This window comes from Cavia porcellus, unplaced genomic scaffold, assembly GCF_034190915.1.
Source record: "Cavia porcellus strain 051 isolate PalLab524CR breed Dunkin Hartley unplaced genomic scaffold, mCavPor4.1 scaffold_6, whole genome shotgun sequence".
In the NCBI taxonomy this organism is placed as follows: domain Eukaryota; kingdom Metazoa; phylum Chordata; class Mammalia; order Rodentia; family Caviidae; genus Cavia; species Cavia porcellus.
In genome coordinates this window covers 46,806,851-46,831,366 of record NW_026947489.1, presented here as the reverse complement: position 1 = coordinate 46,831,366, position 24,516 = coordinate 46,806,851, and the positions used below count along the sequence as shown (strand labels likewise).

The 24,516-nt window shown below is 37.7% G+C and overlaps 1 protein-coding gene across 9 annotated transcripts in view; it reads right to left on the bottom strand.

Annotated features, from left to right (window-relative positions):
- The window catches only part of Ubn2 (ubinuclein 2), a 116,418-nt gene that overhangs the window by 77,932 nt on the left and 13,970 nt on the right, over positions 1-24,516 (bottom strand). For all 9 annotated transcript variants that reach the window (XR_010048074.1, XM_063250573.1, XM_063250572.1 and 6 more), the window contains exon 3: positions 5,263-5,364. Coding sequence is in view for 8 of the 9 variants with exons in the window: in XM_063250573.1 (XP_063106643.1) it covers positions 5,263-5,364 (102 nt within the window). In the remaining variant the exon portion in view is untranslated. The remainder of the gene's footprint in view (positions 1-5,262; positions 5,365-24,516) is intronic.

Sequence of the window (24,516 nt, the reverse complement as noted above, 5' to 3'; positions counted from 1 at the left end):
TAAACATTTTAAAAAATAATATGTTTTAGGGGCTGGGGATTTAGCTCAGCGGCATAAGCGCCTGCCTTGCAAGCAGGCAGTCCTGAGTTCGATCCCTGGTACCGATAAAAAGGAAAAAGACAAAATAAATAAATAAAATAATATGTTTTAAGGGGAAATAGAAGAGTATGCGCTTGGTTCAGTAAGCACATACTTTAGCATCTAGAGTGAGCTAGGCATCCCTAGGGAGAGATTAAAATTGTCTAAATCAAACTACATCCTCAAAGTCTGGATTTCATGACCTCTCCTGGAAGCTGGAAAAAAAAGTCCACATAAATGAAGGCCAAACTTGGCTAAGTTAAAGTATTCACATGGGAATGAAAGAAGAGACCACAATTAACACTGCCAAAAATACCAGCATCTGCTTCTGGGGTTCTTCATATTATATAATCTAGATTTAGATTAGAGGGGTCTTTGTTTTTCATTTTTTAAAGAAAAGATACTTTGAGCTGGGCGTGGTGGCTCACGCCTGTAATCTCAGTACTCGGGAGGCTGAGGCAGGAGGATCATTGCGAGTTCGAGACTAGCCTGGGCTACAAAGTGAGCTCAAGGTCAGCCTGAACTGCATAGTGAGACCCTGTCTCAAAAAGACAAAAAAAAGAAAATATGCTTTGCCATAGTAAGGAATATATTTATCCTACTACTTATAATAATAAGGCTAAGAATAAAAGCTATGATATTAACTGGAACCTGTCATATTGTATGGAGAATGGAAGAACAAAGATCCCCCAATTTATTTATTTTGAATTAGAAATAAAATGAAATTTAAAGAAAAAAGGGGAAGAAACTACTTCCTTGTGGCTTCATTTGACAAGTTACTCTATAAAGATCTCTGTAGATCTTGCAGAAAAGGGTCAGTACTACCTGCAGTAAAGAAGCGGTGTCAGAAAAATTAAAAGGAAAAATATCACAGTAACTATTTTGATAATATGTAAGTGTGATAAGAGAAATATACCTGTATTCTTGCTTACATATACTGGTATCATGCTTTCTAGTTTTCAATGCTTTTTATATAAATGGCTCACTTGATCCTCACAATACCATTATGAGACAAAGAAGGCAAATATTATTCTCATTTTATATGTGCCAACCAAATAAGTACCCTACCAAGGCAATTTTATGTGTTTATGGCAAAGCCACAGGACGCCCATCCTTCTACCTATCCACCAGGTACCTTCTTCATGAAATACAGTCATTACTAATTTAGAGTGATTTTGATGTGCCTAAAATCTGTCATCTTATGCAACTCCACTGGGCTTACTTTATATAAAACTCTTCAGGAGAGTAAACAATAGGAGTGTCTCACTTGGCCACTTAAATGGAATGTGGTAAGTGGCAATGAACTTGAAAAATTAGAGCGCCTGGACTGAGCCCCTTAGTCAACAACTAGCTATGGCAGCCCTAGTCAAATCACACAACAGCAGTTAAAGATTTCACAAAGTGCAAGTGAAATTTAAGAGACAACTTAGTGTTCATGCCCAGTATTTATTAGTAATAAAGAAAAATTTCCATTTATAACTTGACAGCATAAATGTAAAATTTAAAATAATCTGCAATGCATTTGCAGATATTTTTAGTAATCAGTAGCATATGATTCTAAAAATGAGGATCAGATAATTTTCTCTCTGACATAATTATAAACATGAAAAACTGACAATAAAATCTGTAAGAGTAAGGAACCATTTGACTGGGTTATACTTCTTTGGCTTATCACATAAAAAAGTTTTGATTTGCATTTCCCAGATGGCTAAATATGTTTAATATTTTTTGCATATAGTTACTGTCCATTTGTATTTCTTCTTGGTATACACCTTAAGGAATTAAAGTTAGCATACCATAGGAACACCTGCATATCATGTTTTCTGTGACACAGTTTGTAACAGCCAAGATATGGCCTCAGCCTATCAACAGGTGAACGCATAAAGAAAAGGAGAGATATGTGGGTGTGCTTGTGTGGATAACGAAGCATTATTCCTTCATGAAGTAAAGTGAAAGCATGTCATTTGCAATTGGAGACCATCATGTCAAGCAAAATAAGCAGGATTCAGTATGACCAAGTATCACATACTTCCTTTAATGTACGGAATCTAGAAAACCAAAGTCATGAAACTGTAAGGGAGACAGACAAGAGGAAAGGCACTAGGAGGGTCACAGGAGCAATAGATAGAATCGGTATATTACACATGTGGATGAAAGAGACACCATCAAACCCAGTGCATATTTGTAAAATATGCACTAGTAAAACGTGTATGTTAGAAACTGAATAAAATAATCTGTTAAGGGCATCAATTCTAAGTTACTTGTAAAGACCACCTGCATTTTAGTTCAATTTACAGTTAACAGGGATCCTCACTGTCTTACAAATGTAAGACTTTTTTGTTCTTGTTTTGTTTTTCTGAGACAAGGTCTCACTTTGTAACTCAAGCTGGCCTTGAACCCATGGCAATCCTCCTGCCTCAGTCTTTCAGTGAGTGTCACTATTTTCAGCTACAAATGTCATTAACTGTTAACAACTTGTATTCACAAAATTCATTCTTATTACAGTAGTGATTTTCAAATTTTCTTCATTATAACCTAAAACCCTACAATACACATCAAAATCTAGAATACACACATAAAAGCGATACAAATTATATAATAATTTGTATATATAATAGCTCCTATTCCATTTGTTACTATTTTCTTAAAAATATTGGCCATACCTGCGAAACTGATACAAAATCCAATTATATGTTATAAAAGTCAGCTGAAACACACTCTGTTCAAATATTCTAAGTGCTAAAAACAGGCACTTGAAATACTATCTGTTAAGGCTACCTACTATATAATTTCAAATACAACACACTGTGGAAAAGGCAAAACCATGAAGATATTTAAGATTAGTGGTTGCCAAAGCTGGGATTTGGAGAGAAGAATAAGTAGGCACAGTATGGAGGATTTTAGGCGGTAGCTGGCTGTTTGTTGTCAGTAAAGTTCTAAAAGGGTCACCATCCCTGACCTAGGACTTTTGCAATGAGCTCCAAATTTCAGTCATAACCCAAATCATGGGCTGGCAACCATTTTGGAACAGGAAGGTCTCTTTATTCCAAGGGGCGCTGCCAACATGTTACATCTGTTTGGGACACCAGGAATAATTTAGGAGGATGACAGGGTGGCCAGTGTGCATCAGGCTGAGTCTTCCTGTCATTCTCTTCCCAGGATGTGCTTTCTCGGTGTTTGTACATATAGATTTGTGGGCAATGTACTAATTAATGCAGCACTTTTTGTTTATCTAAATAATCACTGAATATTACAGGACAACTATAATCCCAGAGATTAGATTACACTAATAAAGGGACTATAGTGGAAGAATATACCTCACCTACCACAAAATATGACATGATCTCATCATTTCCTATGTAATCAATGGGCTATTATAATCCTTCAAAGCTGTCCTAAATTCCTCTTTTGGGGGGAGGGGTACTGGACATTGAACTCAGAACGTTGTGCTTGCCAAGCAGGTACTTATGCTACTGAACTAAATCCCCAGCCTGTTTCTTCTTTTTTATAAAAGAAAGAAGATTCCAAAGGAAAAGTGGTAGGATTTGATCAAATCAGACTGGTGATAAAAGATGATATTTAATAAACTACCATTGTATTAAGGCCTGCAGCAATTTAAAAATTAGCTGTATTGTACAGATATCTGCCAGATCTGCTTCAATCCAGTAGCTCCAATACTCAACCATCTTTGGTTTTCATCTTGAAGTCATTTTAAAATTCACCTGCCCAAGTTTGTAAACATTAATAAAAATCCAAGACGCAAATGCCCTTCAACAAATAAATTCAACTCCTAAAAATTTATCTTACTTACATTTGTTCTCTATAAATATCCTGCATCTACATTTACCTAAATAAATGCATATGAAATGTTTACTTGTGAACACATAACACTGAAAACATGTTAGATGTACATTAACTATGATTAGTTCAATTAATTATGCAGTTGAAGTCTACTCCCTACCAACCACTAAAAGGAAAATATATCTGTGTGCTAATATGTAAATGTCACTAAAATATGCTATATTATAATAGAAAAGCTGTATCTAAAATATAGATATGATCTCACTTGATAATTTCAAAAAAGAATATATAGGTTGTATACTTACATGGAAATTTCCAAACCACTATACAAGAAGTTTAATAGAGTTTACCACTTGGGAGAGAAAGCATTTGGGGCACTTTAACTTCACAGCCATGTAATTTTACCATAAGTATGTACTATTTTACTAAAAAATTAAATCTATAATAACCCCACCCTCAAAAACCTCTTATTTAAGCCAGAACTCCAGAAATTCTTCCTCTCCCTCCCATAAATTCTTATTCTGTGGGTCTGAGATAAAACAAGCTTCCCAATATTTTTCACCCCTGGTCAAGAACCAGTAGTAATGTAATGGTTTTTAACATCTGGTTAGAATGTCTTCTCTTTTTCTTTTTTTTTAAAAAAAAAACAACTTACTTTTGTTCGCAGTTTGGCCAAGGGATGATGATGGAATTACTGCCAACTACACATGTCTGAAAACAAGTTTACTAACGAACCTCCACGTTTTCTCAGGACCTGCAAAGGCGTACAGTGCACCCCACAGAATGGTTTGGCACAGTGCCTATAAACTGTGCTTGTCAGTCAAGCCTAGCTACCGGCTTAGTTATATCCAACCAGCTAGGAACGGATTCTCTTAGGAAGAAACTCCTAAGATGGCTAATGTTTTACAACACATAAATTTCAAGGTTGAGAAGCATGGTTCAGGGTGCAGTGCTTGCTTAGCAAGTGCACGGCCCTGGTTTCAATCACCAGAAAACAAACAAACAAACAAAGCCACCCACAAGTTTAAATTTCAGAGTTCATCAATAAAATTTCACTCTAACACTGCCATAGTCATTCACTTGCGCACTCTCTATGGCTGCCTCACCCTAAAATGGCAGAGGGGCTATGACTGTGACTGTATGCTCCAAAGAGTCTGTAATATTACCATTCAGCCTTGTATAGGAAAAGACCCTAAAACCTGGCCTAGTGCAGTAGTATCATACTGCTCACCATAAGCCAACCCCATGTGACATTTTCTTTTCAAGAAGCAAATATTCAAAAGGCCCAAATAAAAACATTCAATGAACTACAAGTTACTTTGCCATTGACTTATACTATCCCAAACAGATAATTTTCTGCTATATTAAAGGTACATTACTTACAGCCTCTGAGTTATCAATAAATGGATCTGTCTCATCATAGCCAAAGCCTATATCAATTAAATCCTGTAGGCGATCCTTCCGGTGTTTACGAGGTTTCCCACCCTGCAAAGAACAGATACATTAGGCTGATTCAGTACTCCTGCTGTTTCCACAAAATTTCAAAATACCTGTTAGAAATTCAAATCACTTCTATAGATACACTGCCCATAGACGGTCAAATCTACCCACACCTGGCAGGTAAATTGCCTGATAACTTGCTTCAGGGAAGGAAGAGGGGGACAAAGTAAGTTTTCACTGGAACTCTGCCAGCATGAAATCTCACCAAGGTGACAGCCAACTCAAGGCACAGACCCTTACTTCACCATCTTTTCAATCCCAACCCAGCCAGAGGAAAACACGGATCAAATTGCAATTGTGGGATAATCTTCCAAATAAGTGACCAGTGTTCTTCAGAGTCAAGATTATCAGAAAGAAGGAAATTGTGGAAAACTATCATGGTCTAGATGAGGTCAGGAGACACAGTGACTAAATCAGCTGTAGCATTTGGGATGGAACCAGAAACTGAAAAGGCACATTATGAGAAAACTAGTAAAATCTAAATAAAGTGTGGATCTAATTAATTGTAGTACACCAATACTGGTTCTTAGCAACAATAAATATACTATGTGAGTATAAAAGTAACAAGGGGAAGCAGGTAAGGACTGTATGGGATCACTCTGTATTATCTTCCCAATTTTTCTGTAAATCTAAAATTATTCTCATAAAGATTTCAAAAACCTAAGCATGGTGATACATTCCTGCAATCCCAGCACTCGGGAGGCTGAGGTGGGAGGATCACTGTGACTCCGATGCTATCCTTGACTACAATGAGTTCAAGACTAGTCAAACTGCACAGTGAAACCCTGTCTCAAAAAGACAAAACAGAACAACCAACAAACAAAAACCCAAAAAATAAACAAAAAAAACCACCCTAAAAACAAAAAATATTTGTTAGACTACCTAAATTTATAAGGGCCCAGTCCAAAAATGGGCATTTGAAATGAACAGACACTTCTCAGATTAAGAAATTTGTATAGTAAATAAATATATGAAAAAAATGTTCAACATCATTGGTCATTTCTGAAATGTAAGTTAAAACAACTCTGAGATTTCATCTCACCCAAGAGAGAACAGATATTATCAAATCTACCAACAAATATTGCGATGGTTGTGGGGAGAAAGGAATCCTCCACAGTTGGCAGGAATGTGGACTGGTGTAACCACTGTGGAAATAAGTGTGGCGATTCCTCAAAAAACTAGGACCAGAGGTCCCATTTGACCCAGCAATTTTCCCTTCTGGATATCTTCCTGGAACAATTAAAAGCATCATACCACAGTGACACATGCATACCCACATTTATAGTGGCACATTTCGTAGTAGCCAAATCCTGGAAACACTGCAAATGCCCATAACTGGTGAATGGATAAGAAATGTGGGGGTTTTTTCCTACAATGGAGTACTACTCTGCCATAATGAAGGATAAACTTGAGTCATTTCTAGGTATTTTGTACCATATTTAGAAGTGAAATAAACTGGACATACATCAGTAAATACTGCAATGTTTCTCTGGTGTGAGAAACCAAAAGTATAATAAATAAGGACCAAGACGTGTAATGGACATTGTGAAATAAGAAGAAAATGTTTAAACAGGAAGGGGAACAAAGAAGGGGGCAGTGGGAAAGAAAGAGACAAATAAAAAAAATGAGAAAAGAAGGAAAAAAGTGGCCTTCCCTTCACGCACCCAGTGTGGGCAGAGAGAGCCAGAAGATCTGTCCCTTCCTGCCAGGAACTGCCACTGGAAGGCCCTTTCCTCAGCGCACCCAGCACAAGCTGGGAGAGCCAGAAAATCCCCCTCTGCCTGCCAGGTGCTGCCACCAGAAAGCCACATCCTGCAGGCGGCCAGTGTGGGCAGAGGGAACCAACAGATGCTCGCTTTCACCTTCAGGGAGCTGCCAGCAGGAGCTGCCAGTTTCCTATAGGCGGCCAGCAGGAGCAGGGACACACAACCAGGTAAGCCCTGTGCATCCGTATTGAAGGCCCTTGGTTCCCTCAGGCAGCCATCATCCACTAGCAGAATCAGACAAACATACCCTGGTGTGTCTGTCACCATTGTGGAAGTCCCAGTTTAGACATACAGGCTGAAAGAAGCAGCCCCACCTCCATGCACCCCTGATCATCAGCGAAGCCCCAGTGTAGCTGTGCAGGTCTGGAGAAGCCCAGTCTATGTCCTGCTATAATCCTGTAAATCTGGAGTGAGAGGAACCCAGGTGCCTGTCCCATCCCCCTACACTGCTTAGGGGAAGCCAATGTTGGAAGTGCCGGGGGCCCAACAACCAGCCTGTCAGGAGGAACCCCAGAGAATGTCAAGACAAAGGAGCAAAAGGCAGAATCAGACCTCCAGCCCATACAGAACAAGTCTGGGAGGTACACTCACTGAAGAAAACAGAAGTTGCACACCTGAAATGTCAAAAGGATAGCAACTGAAGTAAGGAGACAACTTTATGAGATTGTAAAAGTAGTCAAATCAGAAACAATGTCTCAGGTAAAAGAAGAAATCACAAACATACTGAATGAACTGTTCAGCAGGTCTACAAAACACATAGACAAAAAGAGGAACACAGGAAAATGATGGAAACCTTGAATTAATATAGAAAGGAATTACAATGCATGAAACAGATACAAAGAGATATCCAGGAAATTAAAAATTAAATTGAAAGCTGGCAAAACCATTTGAAAGAGACTGTAAACAGACTTTCAAACCTTGAAGATAGGACTGCAGCTAGTGATCATTAAAGAAAAAATCTCTTAGAAATAACTCAACAGCTGCAAAGTGACACAAAAAAGCGTAATTTAAGAGTGACAGATGTCAGTGAAGAAGCAGGAGTCAATACAAATGAAATTGAAAGGATACTCACAGAAGTAAAAGAAGAAAACTTCCCAAACATGGGAAATGGATCTGGCATACGGTAAGTGAGGCATTCAGGACTCCAACTAGCCATAACCAAAGTAAATCTACATCCAGACATGTAATAATCAACATTCTGGAAATTCAGCACAAAAACAGAATATTAAAAGCTGTTAGAGAAAAGAGACAGATCAGAATCACAGCAGACTTATCAACACAAACCATCAAGTCAACAACAGTTTGGAGTGAAGTATTTCAAATCCTGAAAGAAAACAACTTCCAACCCAAATTGATCTACCCTGCAAAACTATCTTTCAAAATTGATGGAAAAATAACATACTTCCATAATAAAGAACAACAGAAGCAATCCATGATTACCAACCCTACAGAGAGTGCTAAAGGATATTCTAGAGAGAGATAAAGATAACCATGGTTCCAGGAACAGTAGCAGAGGAGGATCGCCAAATAAGACAGGCAATTGAATGAAGGGGAAAAGAGGAGGGCCAACAGCAGGAGGATGGGAAAGCAGAGACAAACCAATGTATGCTGGTTGTAATCATTAATGTAGATGTCCTCAGGTCAGCAATAAAAAGAAACACAGGCAGAGTGGATCAAAAAACAAGATCCATCGATGTACTGTATACAAGAAACACATTTAACTGGAAAGGAGATTCATAGACTGAAAATCAAAAGAGAGAAAACAATTGTTCCATGTGACAGGAGACCAGGGGGGAAAAAAAAAAAAAAAGCAAGGGGAACTTGCCCATCAACCACAGAATGGATGAGATATGGTATTTCCATGCAGCAGAAAGCTACGCAGCTATAAAGTAGAATAATCTCAAGGCTACTGTAGGTAAATGGACACAACTGGAGATTATGTGCATGGGCAAAACAGTTCAAACTCATATGTGTGAACCCTAGCATAACAGAAGGAGTTAACAGGATCCAAATCAAAATAGTTAATGTAAGAGTGACAGGGGAAGAAACACCTGGGAGGGAAAGATGGAACTACTGTTAATTTCTTATTGTCTTGTCTTGAACTTTTGCATTGTTTATACTATTTTGTTAGGTTGGCTTTGTTTTGTCCTGCTGTGTTAGATTTTATGCTGTCAGATGGCAAGGATAGCTATTTTGAATTATGGTAACCATGTTTTCCTATTATCCTGCTTTGAAGTCTTATAATGCTTTCATTTATTGGTTTGACTGTTTTGTTTGATTTTATTACGTGTGATGGTATGAACAGCTATTCTGAAGAAAACAAGACATCATGGTAGCTAATACTGATTTACTATCATCTTGTTTTGAAGTCCTACCATACTTCTGTTCTTCTGTTTTGATGGATTCTATCCTGTTGTGTTTTATTTGATTTTATTATTTGTAATGGTATTGACAACTTTTTTGAGGCAAATGAGATATTATAGTAGCCAGTGTTCATTTTCTATTATTTGGTTTTGAAGTCCTGTAATGCTTTCATTGTTTTGAATGGTTTTATACTATTTTGTTATGTTTGATGTTATTGTGTATGAAGAAATGCTCAACTCTTTCAAAGAAAAGAGACATTATGGTAGTTACTGTTGATGCCCTGCCGTCTTGTTGTAAAGTGCTGTGTTGCTTGCATTGTTCTGTTCTGATTTGCTTTGTTCTGTTCTCTTTTTATTTTCTTTAAAATAAGAAATTTAAAAATTTTTTTTAAAAATTAAAAAAGGAAAAAAGTGGAAACAAAGCTTTTGTAAATAAGGAAGGGAAGAGGGGTTGAAGGGAATGTAGGGGGATGGGCAAAAGAAGAATAAGGTTTATCATGTACAAGTACAAATTCCTTATGATGAAATACCTAAAATATACCAACAAAAATAATTTTCTTTGAAGAGAAAAGAATCAATCTCTAATAAAAAAACAAAACAAAACTCTTTTTTTTGAGGTACTGAGGATTAAGCCCAGGGTCTTCACACTGAGCTACAAACCCAGCCCTTTTTATTTATTCTTTACTTGTTTGAGATGGTGTCACTAAGTTGCCAAATTGCCCAGAGTGGCTTGAACTTGAAATCCTCTTGTCTCAGCCTCCTAAAAGTGCTTGGATTATAGGCATGCACCACTAAACCCAGCTAAATTATTTTTTAGTATCATATAATGATACATTGAGACATGTATATAATGGATGAAAAGGAGTGCTTGCAAAAACTTACAGAACCAAAATGAGGACTGTTATCTAGCTAGTTGTGTTGAGCCACTGTTAATTCCTTTTTTTTTTTTTTTATTGGTACCAGGGATCGAACTCACGACCACGTGCTTGCAAGGCAGGCGCTTACGCCCCTGAGCTAAATCCCCAGCGCCAATTCCTTACTTTTGATGACTGCAGTAAGCCGGGAGATGGGCACAGGGTCTGCTGTACCTGTAACTTCTTTTGAGTCTATAATTCATTAAAACATATAAACATTTTAAAATAGTAAAACAATGACGACATAAAACAAAGCACTGATGTGGAACCATCATTCAGGTTATACCTTACAGAGAGCCTTCTATTTCTAGCTGATGATAATGTAACTCCTGATATCACAGATGTACAATGTGACATATATCCTGGTGATTGTAAAATCTTGGCATAAATACTTAAACAATACTGTAGCACCTCTGTACTAAGGGATGTGGTAGCTCAGTCAGAAAAAGTCTCACTTTGAATATCTGGATTGACTCAAGTCTAAAGATTCTCTAAGCTGCCTTGTCCAATCTTGGTGGGGCAGTAATGGCAGGGGTGAGGAAAGGGCAAGAGAAAAGAGAGAGAAGGGCACTAAGAATGCTGCCTCCAAACAGCTACCAAAGGTAGCTGCAAGCCAGAGCGAGCTCCATAGGTGGGATGCATGATAATCTCTGCCCTCATCTGGCTGCAATCTCTCAGTGCACACTTCCTAAAGTAACTGAATTCTGATGGTCAAATGCACTTTATGAAACATGACTCTTAAATAAAAGCTGACTGCTTCATCTGGTTTCCATGCAAAGAAACAGCGATTTGCTCCACACAGTGTGACAGTACAGGATACAGCAATAATGGACTTTCAACGCAGTGCTGACCCTTTCTGAGTAATGTGTTTGCATTACACATTTATGCTGAAAACCTAGCCCTCACATAAAGCTGACTCTACTATACACCTTTCAGAAAACGAAACAATGAATACTAAAACACCATAAAGAGAACCGGTATCATGAAATGTAAGTAGTGGCTTCCATGTTTGTTTGCTTATTTTTTAAAAAAATGAGTTGGAGGTATCACTAAATTGCCCAAGCAGGGCCTTGAACTCCAGTCCCAAATAGGTGGGACTAGAGGTGTACCTCACATCTTGGCTTGGTTTGTTCTCTTTCTCTTTCTCTCTCTCTCTCATATTTTTAGACTACAAGTTAGGTAAGTATCAAATGCTGGGGACCAACACAGGGTGCAATGCTTTTATTCTGTTATATTAGGTCACTGAGAGCAAAACCTCAGAACAATCCTCCTACAAAATACAAGTTGGCAACCTTAAACATACACATATGCATATGCACACATACGTGGTACATATACACATTCGTACCACATTGTGTGTGCTTACTAAATGCAAATGCATGCTAAATGTCCCTATTTTATAGGTCTGCAAACTAAGATCTGTTTGCTAGTTTACAGAATTACAGTGAGTATCACAAGTCCAGGGAAGGAAAGAAATACTTCCAGGATGAGAATTATCCTATTGAGAAAAAGTTACACACAAGCAGGAAAATATATAAGGAAGTTTCACCGCGAGAGGGAAATGTGGGAGAGGGAACAAGATACCTAAGCCATGTATAAAAACCCACTGAGAAAACTAATGAAAGTAAGGCCTATATATGTGTTTAAACTATGGGAATTAGAATATTATCAGTATTCTAATCAGTATTGTTCCAAAATGGAAAAACAAAAAACAAAAACTAAGCAACATTTAAAAATTAATGAGGAAGCTGGGCATACTGGCACACTCTTGTAATCCTAGCACTTGGGAGGCTGAGGCAGGAGGACTATTGCAAGTTTCAGCCCAGTTTTGGGCTACAAAGTAAGCCCAAGGCCAGACTTAATTGCATAGCCAGACCCTGTCTCAAAAAGACAAAAAATAAAATAAAATAAAAACCTGGGGATGATAAATCAATTAAATGGAATTAAAGTATGATACTAATTTCATCTATCAAATCATAAATTTGCAAATTCTAGAGGGTTGGAAAGCAGAACAGATCAAACATTTCTGATAAGAATATATCAACTAAACTTTTCCAAAGCATCTGAAAGCCTTTTCCAAAAGATTGTTAATATTCTTACATTTTAAAAATTGTTGGATAGGTGGAGCCGTAAGTAGCAGAGAAAACAGCCTCTCTGAGAGTCACTATCCAGACATAAAATACAGCATTGGGAAGCAGACAAGGAAGGAAGGAAGTGGGTCCTCTGGACCCAGGAAGAATGTGAAGTATGAAACGAAGCCCACAGAAAGAGTCAAAAGTCAAGAGAAAAACTTCAGCAGAGAAGGCAGTAGCTCATTGCGCAAGAGGAGACACTGGAACCTGGGAATGCACGGTCACAGTCACAGCCACAGCTGACAACCTCAGAGGCCTCTGCAGAGACACAGCAGTGAAGGGGTGCAGTGGACCTGGAGGATTGGCTGGTGGTGAGTGCAGAGGACTCAGTCCTCCTGCAGGAGAAAGCAATTGGCTGGGAGCTATTTTGAAGTTGGCCAGATAAGGGCAGAAGCAGAACTGCAGCCAGCTTCCTCCAGCAGCCCCTAGGTGGGCACAGATCTAGACTGCTTGGACTCCAGTAAGCCCAGTGAGTCTGGTCTCATCCAGGCCTGCTAAGATTATCTACTACTGCACCATAAAGCAACTGTTGGCTTGCTGGGATGGAGTGGCACAATTCAGGACTCTGGCTCCACAGGATGTCCACTAGTGAATTCAGAGAAAATCCTGGAAGTGGATTTTTGTTTTTGTTTTTTTTCCTGTTTGTTTGTTTGGTTTTGTTTTATTCAGTTTGTTTTTTTATTTCTTTCAGTTTTTTTCTTATGAGTTTAAGAGTGGTACCTAACCTCTTTGTGGGTGTGGTTCTCTTCTGTTCTACTTTTCATCACTTTCATCTATCTTTTCCTTTACTCTTCTACACCAGTTTCCCCAAGCTGGCGTGATTCCCACTTTGTCCTCCAACTTTACTTGTAATCTCTTTCTCTTCTTCCACTTCTATATTTTCTCCTTAATCCATTTTATATTTTAACCCTGGAGGGCAAAATTGACTTTATGGACTTAAATACTGCATATAATTATCTGGTTTCCATTCTTTTATATAATAACAAATCTAGTTCATATTGTTAAAGTTTCAAATTAAGGGTTAGCTCAGTATGTTGTTTTATAAACTGTGTTTGATATTATTGGTACCATCATAGTCAAAATTGACATAATTGTTCCAAAGAGCTGTTGGCTATGATAATCCATGACTGAGATTAATGAAGAGTCACCATGGCATGGTGCCAAAGAACCAGGGACTAGGCCAAACAAGCAACAACTTCTCAACTCTAACAAACTGAAGAGGTAAGATCTTCCAACAGACTTAAAACCCAAAAACCAGCTACACCTGGACGATACCTCAGAGAAGTAATCATCACTTAAGGGTCCTAAATATCACCATTAAGCCACCTATCACAGGCAATTTACAAGCATCACCCCAGAAATTAAACTAAAAAAAGAAGTGAGAACACAATTAAACAAGATGCTACCCCAAACATCTAGTTTATTAAAGGCAAACCAAAGGCAAAATGAGGTGGGACAATCTGAAATACCCTCTACCTCCCACTACCCCTTCCCCACCAGGTCTATCTGAAGTAGAAACAATAGAGCAATTGAATGAGGCTTATAGACATTACCAAAATACACACCATGCTTAGTGATGTTACAGCAGACACACACACAAAAAAATAGATGAGCTTAAGCAAATCATGGAACCTCAGCATACAAAAGAAATGGAATCCATAAAGCAGCTTCAAACAGATATCCAGGAGAATAAAAACTTCACTGAAGGTATACAAAGCAGATTAGGCCAATGTGAGGACAGGATGTCAGTTATTGAAAACAGACTTGCAGTTAATGACCAGGAAAGGAAAGATTTCTTAAAACTAGCAAGGAATTGTGAGAAATTAATTCAGCAGCTGCTAGATAAGACAAAGAGGAATAGCTTAACGATTATTGGCGTCAATGACCAAGAAGGAGATACCACAAATGATATTAAAAACATGTTCGCAGACATTGTTACAGAAAACTTTCCTGGTAGAGAAAAGGAATTTGACATACAAGTAAATGAGACATATAGAACTCTAATTAGCAATTATCAAAAAAAAGCTACAGCCAGGCATATCATAGTCAACATTCCACAAATTCAACACAAGAATAGAATCCTAAAAGCTGTTAAGAGAAAAGAAATGTTACCTATAAAGGAAAGCCCACCAGAATCACAGCTGACTTCTCAGCACAAACTCTCAAGTCAAGGACAGCCTGTACTGAACCACTCTAAGTCCTAAAGAAATACAACTTTCAACCCAAATTGATGTGCCCTACAAACCTATCTTTCAAAATTTATAGGAGAAATAAGATACTTCCTGACAACTAACATCTGAGGAAATTTAAGACCACCAAACCAGCCCTCCAAAATGTTGTGAAGGACATTCTAGAAAGAGATATAAGCCCTACAGCTCCATGAACCCCAACAGAAGGAATCCACCAGGAAAAGCAAACAATTAGAGAGAAAGGAAAAAAAAAAAAAGAGGGAGAGCCAACAACAGGAAAATAACATGAAAAGGACAAGTCAATACATATCAGTTTTAACTATCAATGTTAATGGTTTCAATTCACCAGTCAAAAGACACAGACTGCAGGATGGATCAAGAAGCAAGATCTACAGCTAGGCGCGGTGGCTCACACCTGTAATCCCAGCACTCCGGAGGCTGAGACAGGAGGATTGTTGTGAGTTCAAGACCAGCCTGGGCTACAAAGTGAGCTCAAGGCCGGCCTGAACTGCATAGAGAGACCCTGTCTCAAAAAGACAGAAAAAAAAAAGTAAGATCTAACAAGATGCTGAACATAAGAAACACCTTTAATTCAAAAAGATCCATAGACTGCAAGTCAAAGGATAGAAAACAATATTCCATGCAACAGGAAGCCAGAAAAATGCAGGGCCAGCTATTCTACCTGCAGACAAAGTGAATTTCAGGCAAGACTAATTAAGACGGATAAAGAAGGCCACTACATCCTTGTAAAGGGGACAATCCAAGGGGAGGAGATAACAATCATAAGTATATAGGCAACAAATATCAGTGCACCCAACTATAAAAATGATTACTAATGGACATGAAAAATCAAATAAGCTCTAATACAATTATATTGGGAAATCTCAGTGCCCCACTGTCACAAAAAGACAGATCAACTAGACAAACAAAAATCAATAATGAAATAGAAAAAAACAAACTCTAGAGCAAATAGACTTACTAGATGTGTATAGCGTTCTACCCTACAATATCAGAATATACATTCTACTCAGCTGCACAAGGGATATTCTTCAAAACAGACCCTTTACTTGCTCACAAAACATGCTTAAGTAAATGCTGAGGAACCGAAAATATTCTATGCATACTTTCAGACCCCAGTGCAATGAAATTGGAAATCCATGCCAAAGGAAACTACAAGAACTTCATAAATACATGGAAATTAAATAGCACCCCACTGAACAACCAATGGATTACAGATGAAATTACAGAAGAAATTAGACCGTTTTTGCAGTTAAACGATAATGATAATACAATATACCAGAACTCGTGGGACACAATGAAAGCAGTCTTAAGAGGGAATTTTATAGCAGTAAATGCCCATATCAGGAACACAGAGCAAGTACATATAAACAACTTAATGTTAAACCTTGTCAAAGTTCTAGAAAAAGAAGAGCAGGCTAAACGAAAGCTTGTACAAGGGAGGAAATTATAAAGAGCAGAGCAGAAATTAACACACTGGAGACAAAAAACACCAAGAATTAATCACAGTTCTTTGAATGATTAAATAAAATCAATAAACCCTTAGCCAATCTTATCAAAAAAAAGGAGAGACTCAAATCCACGCAATTAGGAATGAAAAGGGTGAAATCACAATAGGCACTGCAGAAATTCAGAAAATCATCTCTACCTACTTTGAAAACTTGTGTTCTAGAAAGATGAAAATACAGCAGAGGGGCTGGAGATTTAGCTCAGCGGCATAAGCGCCTGCTTTGCAAGCAGGCAGTCGTGAGTTCCATCCCCGGTACCGATAAAAAGAAAAGGAAAAAAGACCAAAAAAAAAAAAAAAAAAAAAGAAAAGAAAATACAGCAGAAATGGACAAATTCCTAGATACATATGAAGTACCAAAACTGAATCAAGAAATTATAAATGTTAAGTAACCCAGTATTAATCAATGAAATTGAAGATATAATTAAAAACTCATCAGCATAGAAAAGCCCAGGCCCTAATAGATTCTCTGCTGAATTCAAGAAATTTAGTGAAGACCTAACACTACTACTTCTCAAACTCTTTTTATGAAACTGAAAGGGAAGCAATACTCCCAAATTCATTCCTGAAAGCAAGCATTACCCTGACAAAAAAAAACCAGAGAAGGACCTAACTAAGAAAATTAAATACAAAATGCAGCAAATCATCAAAAAGATTGTACACCATGATCAAGTGGGATTCACCTCAGGGAGGCAGAGATGGTTCAACATACATAAATCCATAAATGTAAACACCAGATGAAAAGAGCCAGGGACAAATTTCATATGATCATCTCAATAGGTACAGAAAAAGCTTTTGACAAAGTCCAGCATCCACTCATGATAAAAACCTCCAGAAAAATGGAATAGATGGTCTTTATCTCGATCTGATAAAGACCATCTATGACACACCAATAGCTAATATCATACTAAATTGACAAAAACTGAAAGCTTTCTCTCTAAAATCAGTAACAAGATAAGGATGTCCACTGTCTCCACTCTTACTCAACACAGTCCTAGAAACTTTACCTGCAGCAAGTAGACAAGAGAAAGAATAAAAGGAATAAAGATAGGAAAAGAAGACCTTAAACTATTATTATTTATAGATGACATACTCTACTTAGAAGATTCTAAAAATTCCACCAAAAGACTTCTAGATTTAATAAGCACATTTAGTAATGTAGCTGGTTACAAGTCAACATTCAAAAATCAATAACCTTGTACAGAAATAACAAACTCACTGAGAGACAAATCAGGGAAACAATACCTTTTACAATAGCATCCAAAAAAAATGAAATACCTAAAAATCAATCTGATAAAGGATGTAAAAGGTCTATATACTGAAAACTACAGTACTCTGAAAAAGGAGATTGAAAAGGATATTAGAAAATGACAAATGGAGGGGCTAGGGATTTAGCTCAGCGGCATAAGCGCCTGCCTTGCAAGCAGGCAGCTGTGAGTTCGATCCCTGATACTGATAAAAACGAAAAAGACAAAAAAAAAAAAAAAAAAAAAAAGAAAGAAAGAAAGAAAGAAAGAAAGAAAATGGAGAGAGGTATTCCATGTTCTTGGGTAGGAAAACCAATAGAGTAAAAATGCCCATACTTCCAAAACTGTTATACAGATTAAATGCAATCCCGACCTAAATTCCAACTGCATATCTCACATAACTAGAGAAAACAATTGTAAAATTTATCTGGAAACAGAAGAGACCTTGAATAGCAATCCTGGGCAACAAAGACAAGACAGCGAAAATCACAATTCCTCACTTGAAATTATAATATAAAGCTACTGTGATAAAAAACAGTGTGGTACTGGCAAAACAAAACAAAAAAAGGACTCAAAGATTCGTGGAATAGATTAGAAGGTGCAGAAACAATTCCAGACACACCAAACCACCTTATTTTTGACAAAGGTGCCAAACACATTCACTGGAAGAAAGATAGCCTTTTTAATAAATGGTGCTGGAAAAACTGGCTTTACACATGCCAAACATTAAAACTTGACCCATGTATCTTTTACCATGTACTAAGCTAAAATCAGAATGGATCAAAGATCTTAGTATTAAAACAGAAACAGTAACTCTGCTTGAAGACAGAGTAGGTAAAACACTGCAAATATTGGTGTAGGGAAAGGCTTTATGAGAAAAACTCTGATTGCAGAGGAACTATCACAAAGAATCAACAACTGGGATCTTACTGTATTGAAAAGCTTTTGCACAGCCAGAGAAACCAACAGAGTGAAGAGACAACCCACAAAGTAGGAAAAAATGTTTGCCAGCTGTCCCTCAGATAAAGGAATACTATCAAGAACATACACCAATAACAAAACAATCAGTCATCCCAGATTTAAAGACCCAGTCCAAAAATGGGTATCTGTGATGAATTATACACTTCTCAGATGAACAAATACAAACAGCAAATAAATACATGAAAAAATGTTCAACATCACTGGTCATTCAAGAGATGCAAATTATAACAACAACGCAATTTAACCTCACCCTGAAAGAATGGCTACTATCAAGAAATCAAGCAATAACAAATGCTGAAGAGGCTGTGGGGAAAATGGAACTCTTTACCACTGTTGGTGGGAATGCACACTGGTGCAACCACTATGGAAATCAGTGTGGAGATTCCTCAAAAAACTAGGATTGGTGGTCCCATTGAACCCCGTTATTCCCCTTCTCAGTATTTTCTCAAAAGAATTTAAAACATCACACAACAGTGGCATATGTGCACCCATGTTTATAGCAGCACAGTTTACAATAGCCAGATCTTGGAAACAACCTAAATGCTCATTGACTGACAGACAGATACAAAAGATGTGGTATTAATACTCAGCCATAAAGAATGATAAACTGCACACTTTTATAGGTAAGTGGATGCACCCGGAGAAGACATTAATGAAATTAGACACACATGCGTAATCATAATGTTTCATTAGTGTAACAAGGTGAAAGAAAAAATGTATGTGTATGTATATGATGCAAAAAACAGCTAAAATAGTTATACTACTGACTTCTGAGTTTGCTGCAGGCAAAGATTTGTACTGGTATTGTTCGGACAACTGAAAGCAGATGTCTTGTGCTCTAGGTGAAAGAATTTGGGGAAAAAAATTAAAATTGTTATTAGCACGTTTGTAGTACATAGTTAGTCATCCCAGGGAGTTGGGATATGCACAAATGTGTTTTTTCACATGCCTTTCCCCTCTTCTCCCCACCATCATCTCTTGGTCCCCTGCACAATATATGTCTTTAATTCTTTCAGGAAGACACCTAGAAGGGGACTAGATGGGTGGAATGGAATTTCTATTTTTAGCTTTTTAAGGAATCTCCATGATCTCCACAGTGGTTTAGTAGTTTACACTCCCATGAACAATGCACAGTGGTCATTTCCCCCACAGCTTTGCAAACTTTTGTTATAACTTGATTTCTTGATGATGGCCATTCTTTCTGGACTGATGGAAATCTCAATGTCATTAGTCCCCTGTCCAAGGAGTAGGTGGCAAAATAGTTTCCAGTTCAGTAGGCTGTCTCATCACTCTGCTGGATGTTCTCTTTGCTGTACAGCTTTTTAAACTGACACAACCCCATTTGTCAGTTCTTTGTTACTTCTTGTACAATTGCGATTTAGAAACTCCTTGCTTACAACTTCAAGAGTTATTTATCTTTTAGATTAAATGGTTAGCATTTACATCTTTTATCTATTTTTAGTTTATTACATGATGAGAGAGATGGGTCTAGATTCAACTTTCTGCATGCGGAAAGCCAGTTTTTCCAGGAACATTTGCTGAAGAGGCCACGCTTCCTCTAGTATATGTTTTTGCCCCTTTGTCAAAGATCAGATAGCTGAATGCCTGGAGTTGTTTCTGTTTTCTCTGTTCTGTTCCACTGATCCACATATGTGTTTTTGTGCCCTCGTATGCTGTTTTTAATCACTGTGGCTTTGTAGTATTACTTGAAATCTAGGATTATGATGCCGCCAAAGTGAGTTTTAGGATTGTTTTCTCTCATTCTGCAGGAATGGTATGGATACTTTGATTGGGACTGCATTAAATTTATGTAACAGTTTTGGAAGTATGGCCATTTTCACAATATTCATTGTCTATTCAGGAACAGAGGTGTCTTTGTAACTTCTGATGTCCTTTCTGATTACTTTATTTTATAGTACTGTAGTTTTCATTGTAGAGGTCTTTCACTTGCCTGTGCAGGTTAATTCATAAGTATTTCTTTTCTCTCGATGCTATGGTGAATGGTACTGTTTTCCTAATTTCTCAGTGAGTTCATTGTAGGCGTACAGGATTGCTATTCATTTTTGTTGTGTATCCTGCTACATTGCTAAACTTGGTTATTAATTTTGAGTCTTTTGGTAGAATTTTTTTGTTATTCTATGCAAAGGATCATGTTATCTGCAAATAATATAATGATAATTTGACTTCTTCCTTTCGTATTTATACCCCTTTTCTTTTTCTTTTTCTTTTTTTGTGCAAATGCTCTGGCTAATATTTCAAGTACTATGTAGGACAAGAGAAATGAAATCATGTGTTCATATAAAAACATACCACAAAGTTTAGGGAAGCTTCATTTATAACAGCTGGAAACCAGACACAACACAGTGCCTATCATCTGTGGAATGGGTAACAGGTGTGGTACCTAATCCACTTCTACCCCTAAGCAATAGAGCAAGGAACTACTGACATGTGTAACACATGGATGGGTTTCAGAAATACTCTGCCAAGTGAAAGGAGCCAAAACAGATGGGAGAGGATTCATTTACAGGAAACTTCTAGAAAACTAAGCAGAAAGTTAAAGTAACAAGAAATAGATCAGAGGCTGTCAGGTTGGGTAGGAAGGAAACTGCACGAAAATGTGCAACAGAACTCTGTGGGATGATGAAATGATTCTGTATCCTAACTTAGTGGAGCTACAAGATTGTACACACTTAAAATCATAGTCAGAATTCATCAGACTCAACACTGAACATTAATTATACCTCAGTAGTGTGCTCATCTGAATTAATTCATTCACTGAATTTCTCACAGTACTAGGGATCAACCGTGAGCGATCATTTTCATAAGTCTTTGTTTAGAGGATTACTCACATTTACAGTTTCTTTTCCATTCTAGATGTCAATGCTAGAAAACTGACCATTGTTTTTTGCCTAGAAAATGCTTTTATTTATTTATTTGTACTGTGGATCAAACTCATGATCTTGCCCTTGTCAGGCAGGCACTAACTCCACGGAGCTAAATCCTTGGCCCATTAATGCTTTAATTAGCCTCTCTTTCAACTTTATCCCCTAAATATTACCAACTAATCAATATTTTTAAAATATCATTTCGTATCATTCCTCTGTTCAAAGTGCTTCAGTTACACCCTGCTTATTACAAGATAAATTTAAAAGCCTAAGCATGACACCAGTTAACTGCTTTCTACATATATACTCAAAACTATCCAGTTTTTTCCTTACAACTTTTTAACACAAACACTGTGACTTATTCACACTCCCTAACTAGTGACCCTAAACACATGCTGACTTTCCGAATGCTTCCCTCCACTTGAGAAAACTCCTCATTCTCCCACCCTTTCCAGTTCAACCTCAGATTCACATCCTTTCTTGAGGGTCCTCTCTGATTAAAATTACAATGGTCTTTTTCTGTTGTCCTAATATTTCTTGTATGTGTATAAATGTGTATGCGTATGTGCATGTCGGTTTAGGCATAACTAGCTGACTATAAGATTTACCTAGGATGGGGGCTGGGGATTTAGCTCAGCGGCATAAGCACCTGCTTTGCAAGCAGGTGGTCGTGAGTTCGATCCCCAGTACCGATTAAAAAAAAAAAAAAAAAGACTTACCTAGGAAAAGCCAAAAGGAAAAGAAAAAACTGTTCATAAACACAGTCACACACATGAACAAGAGAACAAGAGAAAATAATTCACAGGTGATCTGGTTTAGGAACATCTATGTCTAGACAAGGGGACCAGTTTGCTGCTACCAGAAACAGTGGCTCCTGCTGACAATTCTAAGCTCATAATCAGATACCTGCTGTTACGTAAGTGTGAACCCTACTTATAACAGTATCCTAACAGTATTAACAGTATTTAAGCTGTATCCTAAAACATATTCTTATACAAGTGTAAGATCTTTCTCAAGATCATACCTGTGTCAGCACTAAGGGAGAAGCCTAAATTATATCAGCAAGAGCATATCCATTCATTGTTAACAGTCATTTCAAAGCAGTGTAGCAGAAGAACGTTTTTAATATAGTCAGTGGTGGTGGACCTATGACATGTATGCTGCAGCAGGCTGTTTGCAATCACTGAAAGCTCTAGAAGGCTCGCTGTCGATAAAAGATAAAAGCAGTTATCAAACATTATTTATAGTTCCTGTTATTTACACAGAGGACAGGATTGGTGTTAACTCAGCGTCTGAGCATCTGAAAAGATGTTCAACCTTGGACTGAACATTTAAATAAGATATTGCTACTTATCATATCATAGGATGATTTTATTTGTAGAAAATACAAATTAGACCTATTGATCCACATAAAATGCTCAAAGAATACTATAACAAGCAGATAAGTATGGCAGGTTCTGAGAAGGGCTATAATTAGAAGCAGTGGCGCAGACAACTTTGGCTTAGCAGGAATTATGTCAATTTGTTTTTAATGACAGTAATACAGTCATGTATTACTCAGGCAATTAAAATTTTAAAAAACGTAAACTGGGCCTGGACATATACAGTTTGTAATCCCAGCTACATAGGAGACTGAGGCAGGAAGACTACAGGTTTGAGGGGAGACTGGGCAAATTAATGAGCTAATGAGACCCTGCCTCAAAACACAATTTTAAGCCAGGCATGGTGGTACACACCTGTAATCCCAGCACTTGGGAGGCTGAGACAGAAAGATCACTGTGAGTTCAAGGACAGCCTGGGCTACATAGTGAGTTCAAGGCCATCTTGGGCTATGTGGTGATACTCTGTCTCAAAAAACCAAGAATGAAATAAATTTTTAAAAAGGGCTGAGTTATAGCTCAGGTGGAACAGTGCTTGTTTAGATGTGTGACAATCTGAATTCAACACCCACTACTGCAAAACAAAAAAATTTAAAAAAAATTTTTTTTGGTCTTTTTCCTTTTTATCAGTACCTGGGATCGAACTCACCACTGCCTGCTTGCAAGGCAAAACAAAATTTTAAAAAAACCCAGTGCCAGAGAGTGCATTACACAACCACACAAGCGTTTTTAAAGTCCTGAAAGATCCACATCAAATCATCTAACTACTATCATCTGTATGAGTGGCACTGGCTTTCAAATGATCAAATGATTTTTAAAATCTACTTATTCTTACATAACTTACAAACAGTTTTTTAAAATATGTAAGTGCATACATATACACAGCTCCCTGAGTCTTCTGAGAAGCTCACACAGTGGCTGTCTCAGGAAGCAGCTGGTTAGCTGGGATACCAAGGAAAGAGAGAGGTTCATCTTTCATCACATCACCTTTCATTAAGTACATGTACCATGCACTCAAGCAATTTTATTTTCTCAGGTTTGATCCACGAAATGCTCAACACCAAAGTTTTGGCTGGGTGAGATGGCATGGCTGGATGTGGTGGCACACACTTGTAATTCAAGCACTTGGGAGGCTGAAGCAGGACTCCCACAAGTTGGAGGCTAGCCTGGGATCCATGAGAGCGAGTTCAATGTCAGCCTGAACTACAGAGTGAGACTGTGTCTCAAACAAAAACAAAAACACCCCTCCTCAAAGTTTTAGACTCCCCATTCCATGAATCTACCCTGCATCCCAGCACAGGGACAGAGCTGTGGATAATCTGCATTTCACTGTACCGGAGCAGCTTTCTCAAAGTCATGCCTGATTAGCCCAGGTGCTACAGACCTGGCTCTACCTATTGATAGCTTTTTGCTGAAGTATTTCCTTTTTTTGTTGTTGTTTTCTATTTTTTCTTCTTTTTTCTTTCAGTACTGGGTTTTGAAGTCAAGGCCTTCTGGCTGAGCTACATCCTCAGTCCTTTTTATTTTAATTTGAAATCTGGTCTTGCTAAATCACTAAATTGCCCAAGATGGGCAAGAATTGAGTTCTTCCTGTCTTAGCCTCCCACGTACAGGGATTACAGGCGTACAACATCACACCTGACTCAAAGTATTTCCTATCAAGCAAATTCCAGTTCCTTGCTTTACTACCAAGGCCACTAGAGAGTACAGTTTTCTAGCCTTGGCCTACTTTTTTTCATCTCTTGGACTCTAGAAA